This window comes from Euprymna scolopes, chromosome 20 (assembly GCF_053919585.1).
Source record: "Euprymna scolopes isolate OS-2025 chromosome 20, ASM5391958v1, whole genome shotgun sequence".
Lineage (NCBI taxonomy): Eukaryota > Metazoa > Mollusca > Cephalopoda > Sepiida > Sepiolidae > Euprymna > Euprymna scolopes.
In genome coordinates, this window is record NC_136501.1 from 23,195,608 (window position 1) to 23,213,107 (window position 17,500).

At 35.4% G+C, this 17,500-nt stretch overlaps 1 protein-coding gene across 1 annotated transcript in view; it reads right to left on the reverse strand.

Annotated features, from left to right (window-relative positions):
- Positions 1-8,721: 8,721 nt before the first annotated feature.
- LOC145241366 (ras-related and estrogen-regulated growth inhibitor-like) overlaps positions 8,722-17,500 on the reverse strand; it is a 192,809-nt gene continuing 184,030 nt past the window's right edge. The window contains exon 4 of the mRNA XM_080104239.1: positions 8,722-9,520. Within this exon, the coding sequence (XP_079960365.1) occupies positions 9,005-9,520 (516 nt within the window). The 3' untranslated portion in view covers positions 8,722-9,004. The remainder of the gene's footprint in view (positions 9,521-17,500) is intronic.

Consider the following 17,500-nt stretch of genomic DNA (forward strand, 5'->3'; position numbering starts at 1 on the left):
GGAAAATTCACCAAAAAATTGTTTTTCCTTTTTCATAGATAAAGTTATAAATCATTAAAAAAATTATATATATTTATACGTATATATACATGTATATACATATATATATATTTATACGTATATATACATATATATATATATATACATATATATATATTTATACATATACATACATATTAAATATATTTATACATATATATATATATATATATATATATATATATATATATATATATACATACATATATCTACAAATATGTATGAATATATATATATATATATACATATATATACATATGCATATACATATATATATACATATATATATACATATATATATATTTATATATACAGACATATACATATATATATACATATAAATATATATATATATATACATATACATATATACATATATATATATATACATATAAATATATATATATATATACATATACATATATACATATATATACATATACATAGAAATATATATATATATATACATATATATATACATATACATATATATATACATATATATACACATAAACATATATATATATGCATATAGATATACACACACACACACACACACACACACACATATATATATATATATATATATATATATATATATACACAGTCGTGTGATTATCTATTACTTAATTATACATGTTAAGTTATATAAATATTGATTGTCTTATGTAGAAAGATGTTAGTATTGTGTGTAGTAGTCCTGTACGGATTTCAAATGTAGTTTTGTGTTTCTCTTAATATTTCAGTATCCATACGCACCAAATATTAATAGTTTATGATAAATGTTGTTGGTTAATAGGAGTAATGAATGCATGTTAAGAGCAGTTTAGGTGCTCATGTCGTTATATAAGGAAGCTGCAATTTAGCTCTGCTCTGCTGTTTATTTTGGGATTGCGTTTCTTTATTAGCAGTGCTTCGCAAAGTCAGATTACCTTGGCTCCTTTTTGCGGCTGGTATTTTTATTCGTATGTCTTTAGTGGGGTTGTGATTGCAAGATATGTGTTTATGGAATGAAGATGACTTAGTTGTAGTGTGTTGGTTTATGTGCATGTGCAATGGCCTAACTGCTACCAATGTAAAATTCATTGCATATCGCACATTGTATCTAATACACTGAATGCGCACAGTTGCATAATATTGTGTTATTGATAGGGCAATTTGATAGAGTGAATGGTTCATTGTTGGTTGGTTTCATACTTCTGGATAAGTGTTGTCTCAGTGTTGGTTCAGAGTGTGTGAGTTAGATATCTAATTTTTTTCTTTTTGCAGATGGCTGATATTAATTTATTGTTGAAGTGTGATAATTTTAAGAAATAGTTGTTGGAGAGTGTGTATTGTTGCAGGTGTCTTAGGGTGGTGTTTGGTATTTGCAGGGAATCCGTTCTGCCTGAATATTTGTTGCAAACGTCTAATGGAGATAGCCTTAAATTTTCACTATTGATTTGCTATCATGCTCGGTTAACCTAATTCATTCACTGACATCTATGCTGATGACACGACTATCTATGGCAACACATCAAAGGCTGTAAATGACAAAGTTCTCTCTAATTCTCTCTCTTCTGATCTTGAGCGCGTGGTACAATGGGGGAAGAGGTGGCTGGTCACTTTTAATGCATCCAAAACCAAGCTTCTATCTTTACATCATCAACTCTCTGATCCCCATCTGACATCAATTGAAATGGATGGCTCTCGTCTTGGGGAGGCTCCATGTTTTGACAAGCTTCTGGGTTTGACCTTTACTCCTGATCTGAAATGGAACACGTACATCAAATCTGTTGCCAGGGACGCTGGGAAAATGGTGGGATCCTTCTACCGCTCCAGAAGATATCTCACTACTAATGCAATTCTCTATCTGTATAAAAGCCAAGTACGTCCAAGGATGGAGTACTGCTGCCACATCTTGGCAGGAGCTGCTAAAAACAGCTGATCCTGCCTTGACAGAGTACAAAATAGACTTCGTGGTTTAGTGGTGCCCTTTTCTCTTCCCTGCAACCTCTCTCCCACAGAAGAGATGTTGCGAGCCTGTCTGTTTTATCGTTATTTCCATGGCAAGTGCTCGTCTGAGCTCCAATCCCTCGTCCCCCCCCCCTCGCCAATCCTTCACGAGAAACACCCGTCTGACTGAAACTACTGTCAATAATTTTCCCCACTCTTACTGTACACGCAATAACCCTTATCCCTGAGTGGCCTTCGGGCCTTGATAAGTGGTGACCCCCATGTAAAAAAAAAAAAAAAAAATTCATAACTCATCTTATTTTAGCTTTGGTGGGGAGAGTTGATTTGTAATTTATGAAGATGTCCCTGCAGGTGCTCTTCTTATAGAAGCTTGTCTGTATGTATTCTGCTTCGGTAATGCTGATGGGAAAGTCTATGAGTGAAAGGGATCCAAATTGTGTTGAGGTGTTCGATATTTAACTGTATGTTTGAGGTAGCATTTTCAGAGGTGATGAGGATTTTATTAACTTCCTCTCTCTCTCTCTCTCTCTCTCTCTCTCTCTCTCTCTATATATATATATATATATATATATATATATATATATATATATATATATGTATACTTCAGAATAATGAAATGCAATATATTTACTTGAATGCAAATCCAGTGATTATCGGTCTTACAAAATATTATTGAATGTAATATTTTATACTAGCGGGGGTACCCGGCGTTGCCCGAGTGTTTGTTTCCGGGAGGGGGGGGGTTTAAAAATGTTATGGTAGGTAAGTAGGAAGGATCAAACCCGGAGTCATGAGTAAAAGTAGGAAAATAAAGCGTGAAAAAAAAAAAAAAAAACAAACATCTGCAACGTTAACAGTTCGGCCACCAAGAAAAGTCTATTCCAGTTGTTTAGGAAAAAAAAAAAAAAAAAAAAAAAAAAACCGACTACGGTAGGTCGGCGCGAACGTGAAAATATAATGTGAATTGTCCAGCACGCTAACCACTACGCCACAGAGCACTGCAGCTTAGTTTATTGATTTTAAATAACTTCACATGAAAGAACTACGAAGCCAAACCGGTGTTCTCTTCTCAACTGTTCCTTGTGAACGATCCCCAAACGGTGTTAAGTGGTGGCAGGGGGAGGAGGAATTTATTAGAGAGAAAATATTTTACCACTTCCATTGATCTTAACCGATTTTGGCCGTGACTTCTCAGCAGAAAAAGTATAGAAATCTAAGATTATCGAGGAATTTGAGAAATAATAAGCCTATAACACACCTCAGATATTGTTCTGCCGTTTGTGCATATTATATTTGCATGAAATATCTTGATTTTTAATCCTATTAATGTCAAGATCAGCGGGAAAAAATGAGTTCAATTTATTTATATAGAGAAGAGAAGAAGAGATAAGACATTCCCAGCTAAATAAAATTGCTCAATATACAAGATAGAGCAAATAAATCATAATTTAGATATTTAAATTTCATGATTTGAAAAGGTTTATTTTCAAAAATAGAATTTTTATTGTTTGCAAACAAAGAATATATTTCCTTAACCCATGAGTTTTCGATGTTTATTCATCTCCTCAGAGAAAAAATCTTAGCAAATGTTTTTATTAGTTTGCACCTTATTTGCTAAAGGCAATAAAGATAGAAAATTAAAAGTTTTTAATGTTTTTAAATCATTTCAGGATTTAGCATGCATTTTGGATTTGAAGTTCCATATCATTTTTTCTGCCTCAATATCTAATTTCACTTATTCTATGTAGCTAAAATGATGAATGTTTAATGTTTTTATTTTTCGAAACATTATAGTTTTGTTTTTAAATTTTAAAAATTAAAGTTAATTATCACGGTATGGTATAGTTATTGAATTATTAATTGAACCAAATGATTATAAAACTATTACTAAAGTTAAAAATTTTTTTTTTTTAAATAAGCGGCGAACTTTAAATCAAAATAAATCATAGAAACATATTTTTACTATACAAATATGTGGTTTATTCCACGGATTAATTGTTGTATTTATAATTTAAACACAATTACACGAATATAGCCGTAACGCCTCGTACGTATATGCTGTAATCTAGAAGTTTAATTTTCATAACTCATTAAAGTAGGCTGTCTTTTGGCAATAACGCGTCTGAAGTTTTCTTCCAACTAGACTATTGTGTCTGGTTTATCAGAGTAGACATGGGACTTTACATATTCCCAAAGAAAATGGTCTAATTTAGTTAAATCGAGTTGGTCAGTTGTCAGGTCCATTACGTGAAATTATTTTTTCATCAAATATTTTTTTCAGTAAATTGAATTGTATCACGCGTTGTGTGGAATGGCACCTTCCTGCTGAAGCCACATGAATTGCCAAACTAAGCTGAAATGAAATAGCCGATAGTTGCTAAATCTGCAATTAAACAAAATAAAGTTGTCAATTTAAACTTTGCCGCTTCTAAAACACACCATGTTGTTTTAATCTGTATTTTCAAAGATTACTGGATGTAAATAGCTTCCAAGACATAATGATCGACTAAGATTTTCTAAGCTAATTAGAATTGCTTTTTATTCAACAGTTTGAACGCTTCCAAATTGATGTAATTTTACGAAGGGTCATAAACAAAAATCTAGTCTTTTTATTGATTTCATTTTTACCTAATAAAAAATATTAAAATAGTTTGTAATATTTTGAATTATGCGGACTGCTATTCTCATATTTGTTATGTAACATTACCGACACCCTTACACGCGGGAACCACGTGTTGTATGTGGTCTACGTCACAAAGGAACATAAGACATAAGACTTAACACCCTTTTTTTTGTAACAATGACAGTTATTTCCTCATTCTCCTGCCACGCATAACTTCTCGTTAATGCTGTGACGTCACCCAAGTCTTTAATGTGATCTCGAACATATTCCCAAACGTGCTCTCAAACGTGTTCTCGAATGTGCTCTCGAATGTGCTCGTCTTTTCTAATGTGAACGCTCTCTCTCTTTTTTAGTCTTTTTTTTCCTTACTGTGACAACATTTCATATATAGCACAGTATTTGCATATGCACGTCCGTGCTGTGTTACAGTTATTCTCACAACATTTCAGCCAATATAACCCCCAACCTTCTTCAAGTATATCTTGTTGAAATCAGAAATCTTTCTGCTAAACTCAGGGAATCTTTATGTCGAACTCGGGAATCTGTACGAAATTTAAAACAGAACCCTTGGTGGTCTGACAGAGAGTTTCCCAAACTTCAGCACACCATGGAGCCAAGGTTTTTCATGAAGCACTAACAAGATAATTTCTAAAATAAATATGAAAAACATTCATTTCAACTTTTAACTAATACAGGGTGACCCCCCTCCCACCCAAACGGGCCCCAACTCTAATTAGGCCCCGTTTCTTAGTGTTTTGTCCGAATGAAAGAAAACTTTGGTCATAACTAGTTTATTATATTCAAAACTTCACATCAAAACGCTAGGGTCTTTGGCTTTTTTTTCTCCATTTTACAGCATATGTTCTAGATGGTCTCCATTTAGCTTTTCTTTTTTTTTTTTGGTCACCCTATACTTGTTCATTAGTTGTTCCTTACTTGTTCATTAGTTGTTCCTTACTTGTTCATTAGTTGTTCCTGTTCGTGATTTTACTATATTTTCCTGTTTACAACCATTTGTGTTTTTGATTAATCAAATATTGTTGCATTTTTTGTTAATTTATTTTTTTATTCACTTTTTCATGAACCATCCTGAAACTCTTTACACCATGTAATTATGTATCATATCTTTTTTCATTAAAAAAGATATGATACATAATTACATGGTGTAATTAATTATCAATAATCAATAATTTGTTTTTTTTTACGGGAAAAAAGATCAATAATTAAATGTCTGCAGCCATTTCATTTTTCTATAGAAAACATTTGGTCCTCTTTAAGAAAGGGTTTCTGGAGCCCCTCAGTCTCACTCATGGAGCCCCAGGGCTCAGTGGAGCCCACTTTGGGAAACCCTGGTCTAACGAATGAAATGCTGAAGTAATAATCAGTTCTAAGTGACAGTTTTCTGTCCTTAATGCAAGCGATACTAAGAATATGATTACGAATTACTTTAGACTTCTACCCAATCATAGTTGACAGAACGAGAGCAATCTACCCCTGTGGATTAAATAAAGGGGTCCGTTTGATATTCCGCACAGATTCTTGAGTTCGACAGAAAGACTCCTAAGTTTGATAAAATACACCTGAAGTAGAGTGGAGGTTACATGCGATCGAGACATTGAAAAAAAAAATCATATTACCAATGAGAGGAATAGTAGTTTGAATAATCCATGTACTACAAATGAACGAATCGCATCTAAAAATACTGAAATAATAGTTGACTTGTTTATGAAGAAATTGAAATGCATCGGTTTCAATATTTTACACTATTGTAGCAGCAGGAGCAGCGTATACTCGTGGCTTTAGACTTTGAATATCTTTGGTTTTATAAGATAATTGCCGATTGGTTGTAACAGTCTGATTCATTTCTGGCTTGTCCAATCAAAGACCATCTCTCGGGCGAGCTGACCACATGACTGGATCTCTAAAAGGTTAAAGCCACGATGATTCTTTCTTCTGTTCCAGCTCTCGGGACCAGCAACACTTTTTATGAGGCTCAGACCAATCAACAAACTTGTTTTCTGGAACGCAATGAACCCACCCAGGCCTTTGGTCTGAGGGTCGACTAATGTAACAAAGTCGTTATATGCCAACACTCAGAACCCACACTTTGTATGCAGACAGTCACAAGCAAACAAAAACAAGGAAAGAATTCGGCTTACTTTTTTTTCAGTTGAAACAACAGACATTTATTTACAGGTACTTTTCAAAATAACGCCTTATCTATTGTTCAATACAATCAACTTAACAAAACTCTGCCATGTTAAACACGTGATACTCTGTCTTTGTCTGGCCATGTTTAGGGCGTATCTTTCCCTGTAGCTCTCAGACCAAGTTTTTTTTGGTTCTTCTTCCTCGCTGTGACGTCATTTCATACACAACTTGGTCATTTGCATATGTTGGCTGTTACATCTGCTCTATTACACTAAGACAGGGAGACAAAGAATCTATCATTGCTAACGCAGTAACAGAGCACAGATGTGCATATGCAAATGCACATGAAATGGGAAATGACATCACTATAAGGTAAAAGACAATAAAAAGGAGAGAGAGAGCATGTTAGAGAAGACGATCATGCAAGAGACGTCACAGCCATAACGAGAAGTCACGTGTAGCAGGCGAATGAGGAAATAAATGTTATTTAATTATTGGAATTCTTTGAAATGAGTAATTTGTATATTTTATTGATTTATTTGCAGACTGTTATCCTCATCTTTATAGTTGTTGTAGTAGGTAAATAAATAGAAATAAATGTTGTTGCACGAAAAAGTAAGTTCGAGTTATTCTTTGTCTTGGTCTCGTTTGCGAAATAGACTGCATACAACAAAAAAATATAAAACGGACGATCATGTTGGAGATGTCGGTGACGTTCGAGAGCACGTTCAGAATCACGTTCTATCAGGGAAAGTACCCGGAAATAAATGTTGTTGTTACTAAGGAAAAAGGAGTCATATTATTAGTTGTCCTATGTTATTTGCGACGTAGACTGCTACAATGTGTTGGGTCTACATGTGTAAACGTGTGTAACGTTACAGCGTCAGACCATAACCCTAATACACATACATGAATACTTTTATCTTCTCACAACTAACACTCTTCTCCTTTTGGACATTCTTACGAACGAAGATAAGAGAATAAAATGGTTATTAAATGTTGGAATGGACGTTCATCGTCACTTATTCTGCACTATTGTATACTATTGTATACTATTGTATACTATTATATACTATTGTATACTATTGTATTTTCTGTTTAAATAAATTATGTAGTAGCAATAAATAATAGATTTATTGCAAAAAAAAAGAAGAAAAAAGCAGATGTCGAGACCAATGATTTCAAAACAAAACCAGTAGAGCTTCCCATCTCGCTGTTTCTCTTGGCTATTTATCGCGTAACAATGATAAATTATATTTCTACCGTCAGTTGCTGCCCTGTAGATCATTATTGAAAAATGCGTCCTTGTTAAAAAGTTTTTTAGTTGGATAAAATAATATTTTGGAAAAAATTGGGTTGGAATACGTTTTTGTTTATTCTTTAGAACATAACCCAATGTTTCACACACACGGAAAAAGAAAAAAAAAATACAAAAACAAAATAAAACAAAAGTAAACTGGCAAATCAGAATCAAATATCGGATTTGTAGTAAGAAAGCTATCAATTACAAATCAGATTCACTTATATATATATATATATATATATATATATATATATATATGTATATATGTATATGTATATATATATGTATATATATATATGTATATATATATGTATATATATGTATATGTATATATGTATATGTATATATATATATGTATATATGATGAAAATAATGGAAATAGTATTCCGACAAAATAGAGAAAATAAAAAAGGAACAAACCGTATTATGTGTTCACCAACGTTTCGTCTTTATTTCGAGACTTCCTCTGGGTGAATGAGATTAAGAAACCAAAAAATTTTTTGGTTTCTTAATCTCATTCACCCAGAGGAAGTCTCGAAATAAAGACGAAACGTTGGTGAACACATAATACGGTTTGTTCCTTTTTTATTTTCTCTATATGTATATATATATATGTATATATGTATATATATATATATATTTTAGTACATACCTATATATACTGCATATATATATACTGCATATATATATGTGTGTGTGTGTATATATATATATATATATATATATATGCTGTATATGTATGTATATATATATATGCTGTATATGTATGTATATTATATGTATGTATATATATATATATATATATATATGTATATACATGCATATATATATATATATATATTATGGATGTATATATATAATATATACGCATACATATGCATCCATATGCATACATACATATACATATATACATCTATATATATATATCTTGATTAACTTATTGTATGTAATGCTCTTTTGCGTCTTTTAAATACTTCCGTTTGGTGCAGCACTTCGGGAAGTGGTGTGTCCAGTGGCGGCCGTCCGTCGCTCGAGAGCGATACTAGTGGAAGCAGGTCAGTGCCCATCTGCTTTTGGCGAGAACGGAACTTTTTTGGTTTTCTGCAGTACAGGTAAAGATTCTCAAAGACAGCTACCACATCGTCGATCGACTCTCGCACAGACATCTCGTAGAACCCCATGCAACTAAGTTCAGCCGCCTTTAAGCGTCCCTCCTCCTCGCTGACCATCCGGTCATAGATCCGGTCTGTCTGGTTGCCGACCAGTGCGACGGGCAATGAGTGACCCTCCGGCACCGTCACGCTGCTCCGGCGCTGTTTCTTTGTGTAGGCACTTATAAGGAACTTGAGCCGACTGCACTCATTAAAACTGCACCTATCCGTGACGGCATACATCAGGACGTACGCCTCGGCCCATTTGATATTCTGCTCTAGCATAAGGCATTCCTCCTGCAAATATAAAAATAAATGCAAAATCAAATCATTAATACTTGTATTATGGTGTACAAATACCTGACATAAAGAAATAAATTAAATTGAATAATAATGATGATGATGATGATGATGATGACCAAGAAAATTGAAACCGCATACCTATAAGTTCTCTAACTCCACCCCTCATCCCCCATTAACACACTGTCTCCCTTCCCTCCCCCCAAAATGAGTGAGACCAAATAGCCAAGTAGTCAAGGAGGAAGGAAAGTCAGAGGAGTAAGCACTGACCAGACTTCCACTGTATAAGTGCGAAAAGAACTGGGAACTTGGAGAGGCTTATTGCCACCCAAATTCCAGTGAAGACCAATGGTCGCCGCCAATGAGAAATCAATGGCGAGCGGCTGCTACAATAATGCAAATTCATCTGCAATGGTTATCGACAGAGGTGGAGAGTACTGGAAATCTGGAGAGACTTGTTGTCACTTAGACTCCAGAGAATGTCACACATGGTTAATTCCTATTCTACATCTGCTCAAAAAGAGTACAAATGTCGCCATGACAAAGTAGGTGCAAATAGTCTGTGCCAAATGTTTGGAATGCAAGTGACGAACAAGTGGTTCCCACATCACCCAGAAGCGCTAGTGGAAAATGAGGATGTTAAGATTCTCTAGGAGTTCATGTGATCGAGAGATAACTCCCAGGAAACCGGATATTGTAGTTGTGAACAAAAACAACACTGAATGCCAAATTATTGTATGTGACTTGCCAAAACGACATCAACTTAACAGACAAAAAGAATGAGAAACCACAGAACTATCAGAAAAAGTTGGGATTGCTAGATTGTGGAACAAGAAAACTTCCATCGTGCCAATTATCATAGGTGCGCTTGGCTCAATTCCAGATGATCTTGAGAAACAGTTGAACTCCTTGAAAATCAAATACAACATTACCGTACTCCAGAAGTTAATTCTGCTTGGCACAGCAAAATGCTACGCCAGGTGTTTTCCATCTAATTGACTCTTTGACTATGCTCACTAGCTTTGGTGTAAAAGTTCGCTCTGAAGTGAAAGTAAAAAACCGGTGTAAAACATCACAACACTGTGAAGTTAACGAACATAATAATAATAATAATAATAATAATAATAATAATAATAATAATGAGGTAGAGCACTGATAATTATGCAAACAATTGCATCTTGAACATCCAGACAAATGGTAAATGAAAGTAACAAGATCCTATGGGACATGGATATACAAACGGATACACCCATCCAAGAAAAAAGACCTGATGTCATAATAGTTAACAATAAGAAAAAGCCCTGCCAGATTGTAGATTTTGCCGTTTCAGCAGATCACAGAGTGAATATCAAAAGAGACTGAGAAGCGAAGCAAATACACAGAACTGGCCAGAGAGCTCAAAGAGATCTGGAAAAATGAAAAAAAAAAATCAAGACAACACTACTAATAGTAGGAGCTCTAGAAACAACGAAAAACTTGGAAAAAAGAATGGGGGAGATTGGAATCAAAAGATACAACGTATAACAGTAATGAAAACTGCAGAAATATTAAGGAATCCTCTTGAATGCGGGGACTAATACACATGAGCCACAGGCGCTAACCGTACGGATAAAAACTGCTACAGAGGTAAAACACAAAGAAATGCTACATGGAATAAAAAAATTGAAACTGTATAATTGTAAGTTATTCCCTATCCCACCAAAAAAAAGTGACGGCATCATACTGATACCATACGAGGAGGGCCAAGGCTGAGGAGAGAAAGCACTAACCAGATCTGGCACTGAGCACTCTTTATCCTTGATTTTTGGAGAACGAGCAAGACAATAGTAAGCGCATTTTACGACCGGGCAATGCCGGGCGGCCTGCTAGTATATATATATATATATATATATATATATATATATATATATATATATATATATATATATATATATATATATATATAGAGAGAGAGAGAGAGAGAGAGAGAGACAGACAGATATTAAAAAGCACGAAATGCCTATTTTTGATTATTCTCTTTTTGATTTTTGTTTAATTTTCTAATTTTACATTTTGCATTTTTGTCGAATGCAAATAGGATTTCTTTTTGTTCCTTTATTTCAGGATCACTTTCAACCGAATCGTCCAGTCGTCATCAGGCGGTTATGTATGCTAAGTTTAAAAACGTATGTCAATTTATAGTTTTTAAAAGTAGTTATGAGTATCGAATGCCGTATTTGAGGTCATGGTCACGTGTGAAGAGGCGTGGCTAAATAAATGTATAAACAATATTTAAAAAGGTTAATTTTAACATTTACAAAATTATCAAATCTAGAATTTGCAAGTTTTTTTTCTTCCGCTTTCTTATAGCATTTTCTGAAACTAGACACTTTAAAATATTACTGCTGGTTCGATAATAATCAATGTTATTTATTTTTTGTTGTTTCGTTTTTATATTCAGCACTTCTAGAATTTCAAGTGTTTTAAAGTTAGGGTCGCCATGTAAGATTTTAATATTTTCGATCATGATTTTCCGAAATTGTGTCTGTGGGCAGCCATGTTTTTTTCAGGTGTTAACATATTGAATTAGAGCCAGAATGATGAAGTGTAAGTCTTCGGGACAATGTGTTTGTAGTATGACCAACGTAGATATTAGTGTTAGGATTGTTGATATATATATATATATATATATATATATATATATATATATATATATATATATATATATATATACCTTGCTTATTAAAAAACTATATGTAATAATTATTATACGTAACTTGATGTCTACCACAATAAAAAGCATTGTTTTCCGAAACGATCGTACAGATAATTGATTTTGTTGTTGTTCCTTCTTATGAAACGGATTTTTAATTTAATTATAATTTGATTTTTAAATTTTAAATTATCAATCACATTACTTGATATATAGATTGTTGGAGAGCTATTGGCTACACATTAGCAAACGTGTTTCAATGACCCCCTAGCAGGGAAAATCACCTCATCAGGCCAAAAACCATCCATTTTTGCCCTGATGAGGTGATTTTCCCTGCTAGGGGGTCATTGAAACACGTTTGCTAATGTGTAGCCAATAACTCTCCAACAATCAATATATTGCTCTGTTTCATGTATTGAGCACTCTTTGGAATGACATATTGTGTTGTTGTTATGAGTTACTGAAAAATTCTACCAACAGTATAATAATATATATATATATATATATATATATATATATATATATATATATATATATATATAAACAAGGGTCGTTCCAAAAGTAATACATCTCATTTTTTAATTAAAAGAAAAAAAAAAAAGAGCTACGAAAACGGGAGTTGTACCATTAAAACGAGCGACCTTTTGTGTTCCAGAACTTATTTTTCTACATAGTCACCACCACTATTCTCAATGCATTTTTGCCAGCGACGGGCTGGTGTTTGTGCATGAGCATCCCGAGTACGTTTTGTCACTCACATCTCTGTCGCCACTCTTAAATCGATGAAGCCATCTACTAAATCTGCTGATATCAACTCCATCAGCTTTGTAAAGGCACCGGTGAATGTTGATTAATTCAATTTTTTTTTCTTCATGAAAGAATTCAGTGATGCATCTCTGCTTCTGACGCACGTCCATGACAGGAGTTGCTTTCTTAGAATTTCACACCGTCAATATCTGTACCAGAGAAATGAGACTTTCAGGTCATAAATGCATAAATACAGTCATCATAGCAATGTAATTTGCAATGTTCTCTGATCCATCCAGGCGAAATAAAAAATAAGAGCCATTACTGTGGAACGCAGCTCGTATAATGAAGACGATAAAAGAGAGGAGGAGGAGGGAGGCTGGGAAGAAGAAGAAGAAAAGAAGAGAGAAAAGTAAGGAAAAAAAAAAAAGAAAAACACAGCAGACATCTTGCACCACACAGTCACCCACCTCTGATTCTATAATAATATTAATATAAGCAAGAATAAAATATAGGAACATAAAATATACAAAATTAAACTTATAAAATAATGCTATATATACATTTAGTATCGAGGACATATAAAAAATAATAGATATCACATGAATATAGGTACACAAAGGGTGTGCCGTATACTGGCGGCTATAATTGGTAACTATGACTACACACACGCTCACATATAATCTAAGATTCATTAAAACTCAAATAAGTTTAATAATCAATATGATACTTTATAAAAACAAATCATTATCATTATAATTATTATTATTATTATTATTACTATTATCATTATTATTATTACTATTATTATTAATATAATAATTATTATTATTATAATGATTATTAATATAATAATAATAATAATAATTATAATAATAATAATTATTATAATTATAATAATAATAATTATTATTATTATTAGAAACCGTATTAATTACATATCCCTATAAGAACATTTATTATATATATATTTTTTTATTATAATTATTATTAATATAATAATAATAATAATAATAATAAAAATAAAAATTATTATTATTATTATTATTAGGAGTAATTCACAACATCATAAGAAAGAACATATCGATTACGGAACTGTAAGAGTATCTTGTGTAGTTTCCGACGTGTAGGAGACAGGGGAGTCTCGTCGTGGGCGACGAAGCGTTTCACTGAAGAACCACGGCAACACACAGCGAACCAACAAACAATGACAGCCACGGCGCGAAGGTAATTAACAAAGCTCAGCTGACTGCACGAATAGAAACGGAACCCAACGGTCATTAAAGGAACCCAACGGTCACTGTACTGATCGCCACGAACGTCAGAACCCGATTACCTCGCACCTCCAATGGACCGATTTTTATTCCTCAAGATGGCCTAGCTAATTTGCATCCCCGCGAGATCTCGCGCGATCCTGCGAGATTCCGTCTCTAATAAAAGCAGGCAGGCGCCATCTTGGAACTCTTTCTTCCGCTGCCCCAACCACAGGATCAGCCACCACCCCGCACGCCAGGCACACACGGACCCTCTTGCGCCAAGGGCTACGATTAGTCTCACACTCCCCCCCGGTCTCCAGATCACATACGTGACACGGCGGACGTGGCCGTTTGATTCAAGCACTCCTGCGGAGGGGTATTGCCAGGACTTCCTCATCGGAGCTCTCAGAAGTGGCATCGGAAGCATCAGCATCAGCATTAGAGCTCGCAGTTGAGTCATCAGGTTCGTGGGGCACAGGTTGGATCCATCGCTCATCGTCGGATGACTCGCTCCTTCCACTGCTCGCAGTTGAGTCACCAGGTTCGTGGGGCACGGGTTGGATCCGTCGAATTCCGGTATCAACTTTAGATCGAACCTATCCGCCATTGAAGAAAAGAAAACCAAGTTCGGAGTGGGGGGGGGGGCGAAATAGCTTGTAAGAGTATCTTGTGTAGTTTCCGACGTGTAGGAGACGGGGAGTCTCGTCGTGGGCGACGAAGCGTTTCACTGAAGAACCACGGCAACACACAGCGAACCAACAAACAATGACAGCCACAGCGCGAAGGTAATTAACAAAGCTCAGCTGACTGCACGAATAGAAACGGAACCCAACGGTCACTAACGGAACCCAACGGTCACTGTACTGATCGCCACGAACGTCAGAACCCGACTGCCTCGCACCTCCAATGGACCGATTTTTATTCCTCAAGATGGCCTAGCTAATTTGCATTCCCGCGAGATCTCGCGCGATCCTGCGAGATTCCGTCTCTAATAAAAGCAGGCAGGCGCCATCTTGGAACTCTTTCTTCCGCTGCCCCGATCACAAGATCAGCCACCACCCCGCACGCCAGGCACACACGGACCCTCTTGCGCCGAGGGCTACGGTTAGTCTCACAGGAACTTAACAGGCTTCTGTATGCAGCGTCATACGTTATTGCGAATCGTCTTGTCTTATTACAGAAGAAAAAGGGAGAAATGGAGGATAGAAGGCCACACTGGCAGAGGCGGCTTGAAGAAAGTATTAAACGGTGGCTGAAAGACATTGATAAAATCGAAAAAATAAGAAAGGGAGTTAAACTAGGATAGAAAGCCGAGCTTGAAAAGAAGTATAGATTGCTGGAAAAAGGAACGATGAACGTTCTAACAATTTCGAAAGAGAAGGTCCACACTGGTGCTATGAAAATTAGGAACTTTTTTGGAAAAAGTGTTGCATTTCGGCAGAACAACCTTTTCCGGAACAATCACTCTCAGCTGTATAAAGAATTAAATGGTAATAAACAGGCGGAAAATAACAACACTCCAAATGCAAAAGATGCAAAGAAAAGTTCTGGAGTGGGATTTGGTCTGTCGAAGGGCGATATAATGAGAAGGCTAGCTGGTTGAGAGAGGTCAGAGAAAGGCTATCAGAAATGTAGCAGATGAAGAACGTTGAGATAACCATCGACGACATTAAGGCTGGCATACGAAGGATGACAAACTGGAAGGCACCTGGTCCAGATGGAGTGATGGGCTTCTGGTTTAAACAGTCTCATGCCTTTATCCACCTATAGCTGCTGCTCTGCAAAGGATTGTAGAGTCGGGAGATGTCCCTGATTGGCTTGTGAAGGGAAGAACAACACTGATTAGGAAAGATCCTGCAAAAGGAACAGATGCCAATAATTATAGACCAATTACATGTCTGCCATTGATGTGGAAACTGTTGACTGGAATATTTGCGGAGAAAATTTATGAAGATCTAGAGAGTAATAGTGTTTTTTCTAACGAACAAAAAGGGTACCGGAAAGGCTCGAGAGGTACTAAAAAGCAACTACTAATTGATAAAGCAATAATGCAGGATGCGAAGAAGAAGAAGAAGACAAATCTGAGCGTAGCATGGATCGATTACAGAAAGGCTTATGACATGGTTTCTCATTCATGGATACGTGAAATACTATTGATGATGAAGGTTGCTGAGAATGTGGTAGGGCTTTTGGAGACCAGTATGGCTCAATGGAAAACGGTGCTGACAGCAAATAGAGAGGAGATGGGGCAGGTTGGCATTAAACGTGGGATATTTCAAGGAGATTCGTTATCGCCACTTCTTTTTGTAATGATAATGATGCCACTGAGCATCCTCTTGAAGAGAGAAAAAACTGGGGTATAACTTTGGATCTGGTGACAGACGCCTCAACCATCTACTGTTTATAGATAATTTGAAAATATTCGGTAAAAATGAAAAGGAAATAGAGAGACTGGTAGAACTTGTGGGGACATACTCAGAAGACATTGGGATGGAGTTTGGGATTAGTAAATGTGTGGTGCTCGTGATGAAAAGAGGAGTAAAGGTTCATTCGAATGGAATAGTGCTGCCAAATGGAAAAATCATGAAAGAAATAGAAGATACAGGATATAAGTATTTAGGAGTGCTGGAGGGTGTAGGCATCATGAACATAGAAGTGAAAGAAAAATTCAGGAAGGAGTATCTTAGAAGAGTGAAACTAATTGCAAAGTCGAAACTGTATGGAGGAAATCTAATGAAAGCAGTAAATGCATGGGCAGTTAGTGTTTTGAGAGACAGTGCGGGAATTTTAGAATGGTGTGACAAGGATTTGCATGCCATGGATATCAAAACAAGAAAAGTTTTAGCAATGTTTGGTATATTTCACATTCGAAGTAGCGCAGCAAGGTGTATCAAAAGAGGAAAGATGGTGGGAGAGGATTGAAAAGTGTAAAAGATTCTGTTAGAACCGAGGAGATGTCGTTGAAGGAGCATGTGGTTAGAAGTGGGGAGTGAATGCTTAAGGTTGTGGCCAATGAAGTGGAGGTATGTGAGACCAAGGCTGATTATGTGAAACGTATGGATAGAGAAAGGGCAGAGGAACTGGCTAGGAAGAAAATGTATGAAAGGTTCGTCCAGGATATAGCAGAAGTGGCTGATGAAAGATCATGGAAATGGTTTAGAGCTGGGTATCTGGCTAAAAGTACTTAAGCTTTTGTTTGTGCAGCACAAGAGCAGGCATTAGGAACATGATTGTTCAAAAAAGTGGTTTTAGGAGAGGAAATTGCTGCAGAATGCCAGATTT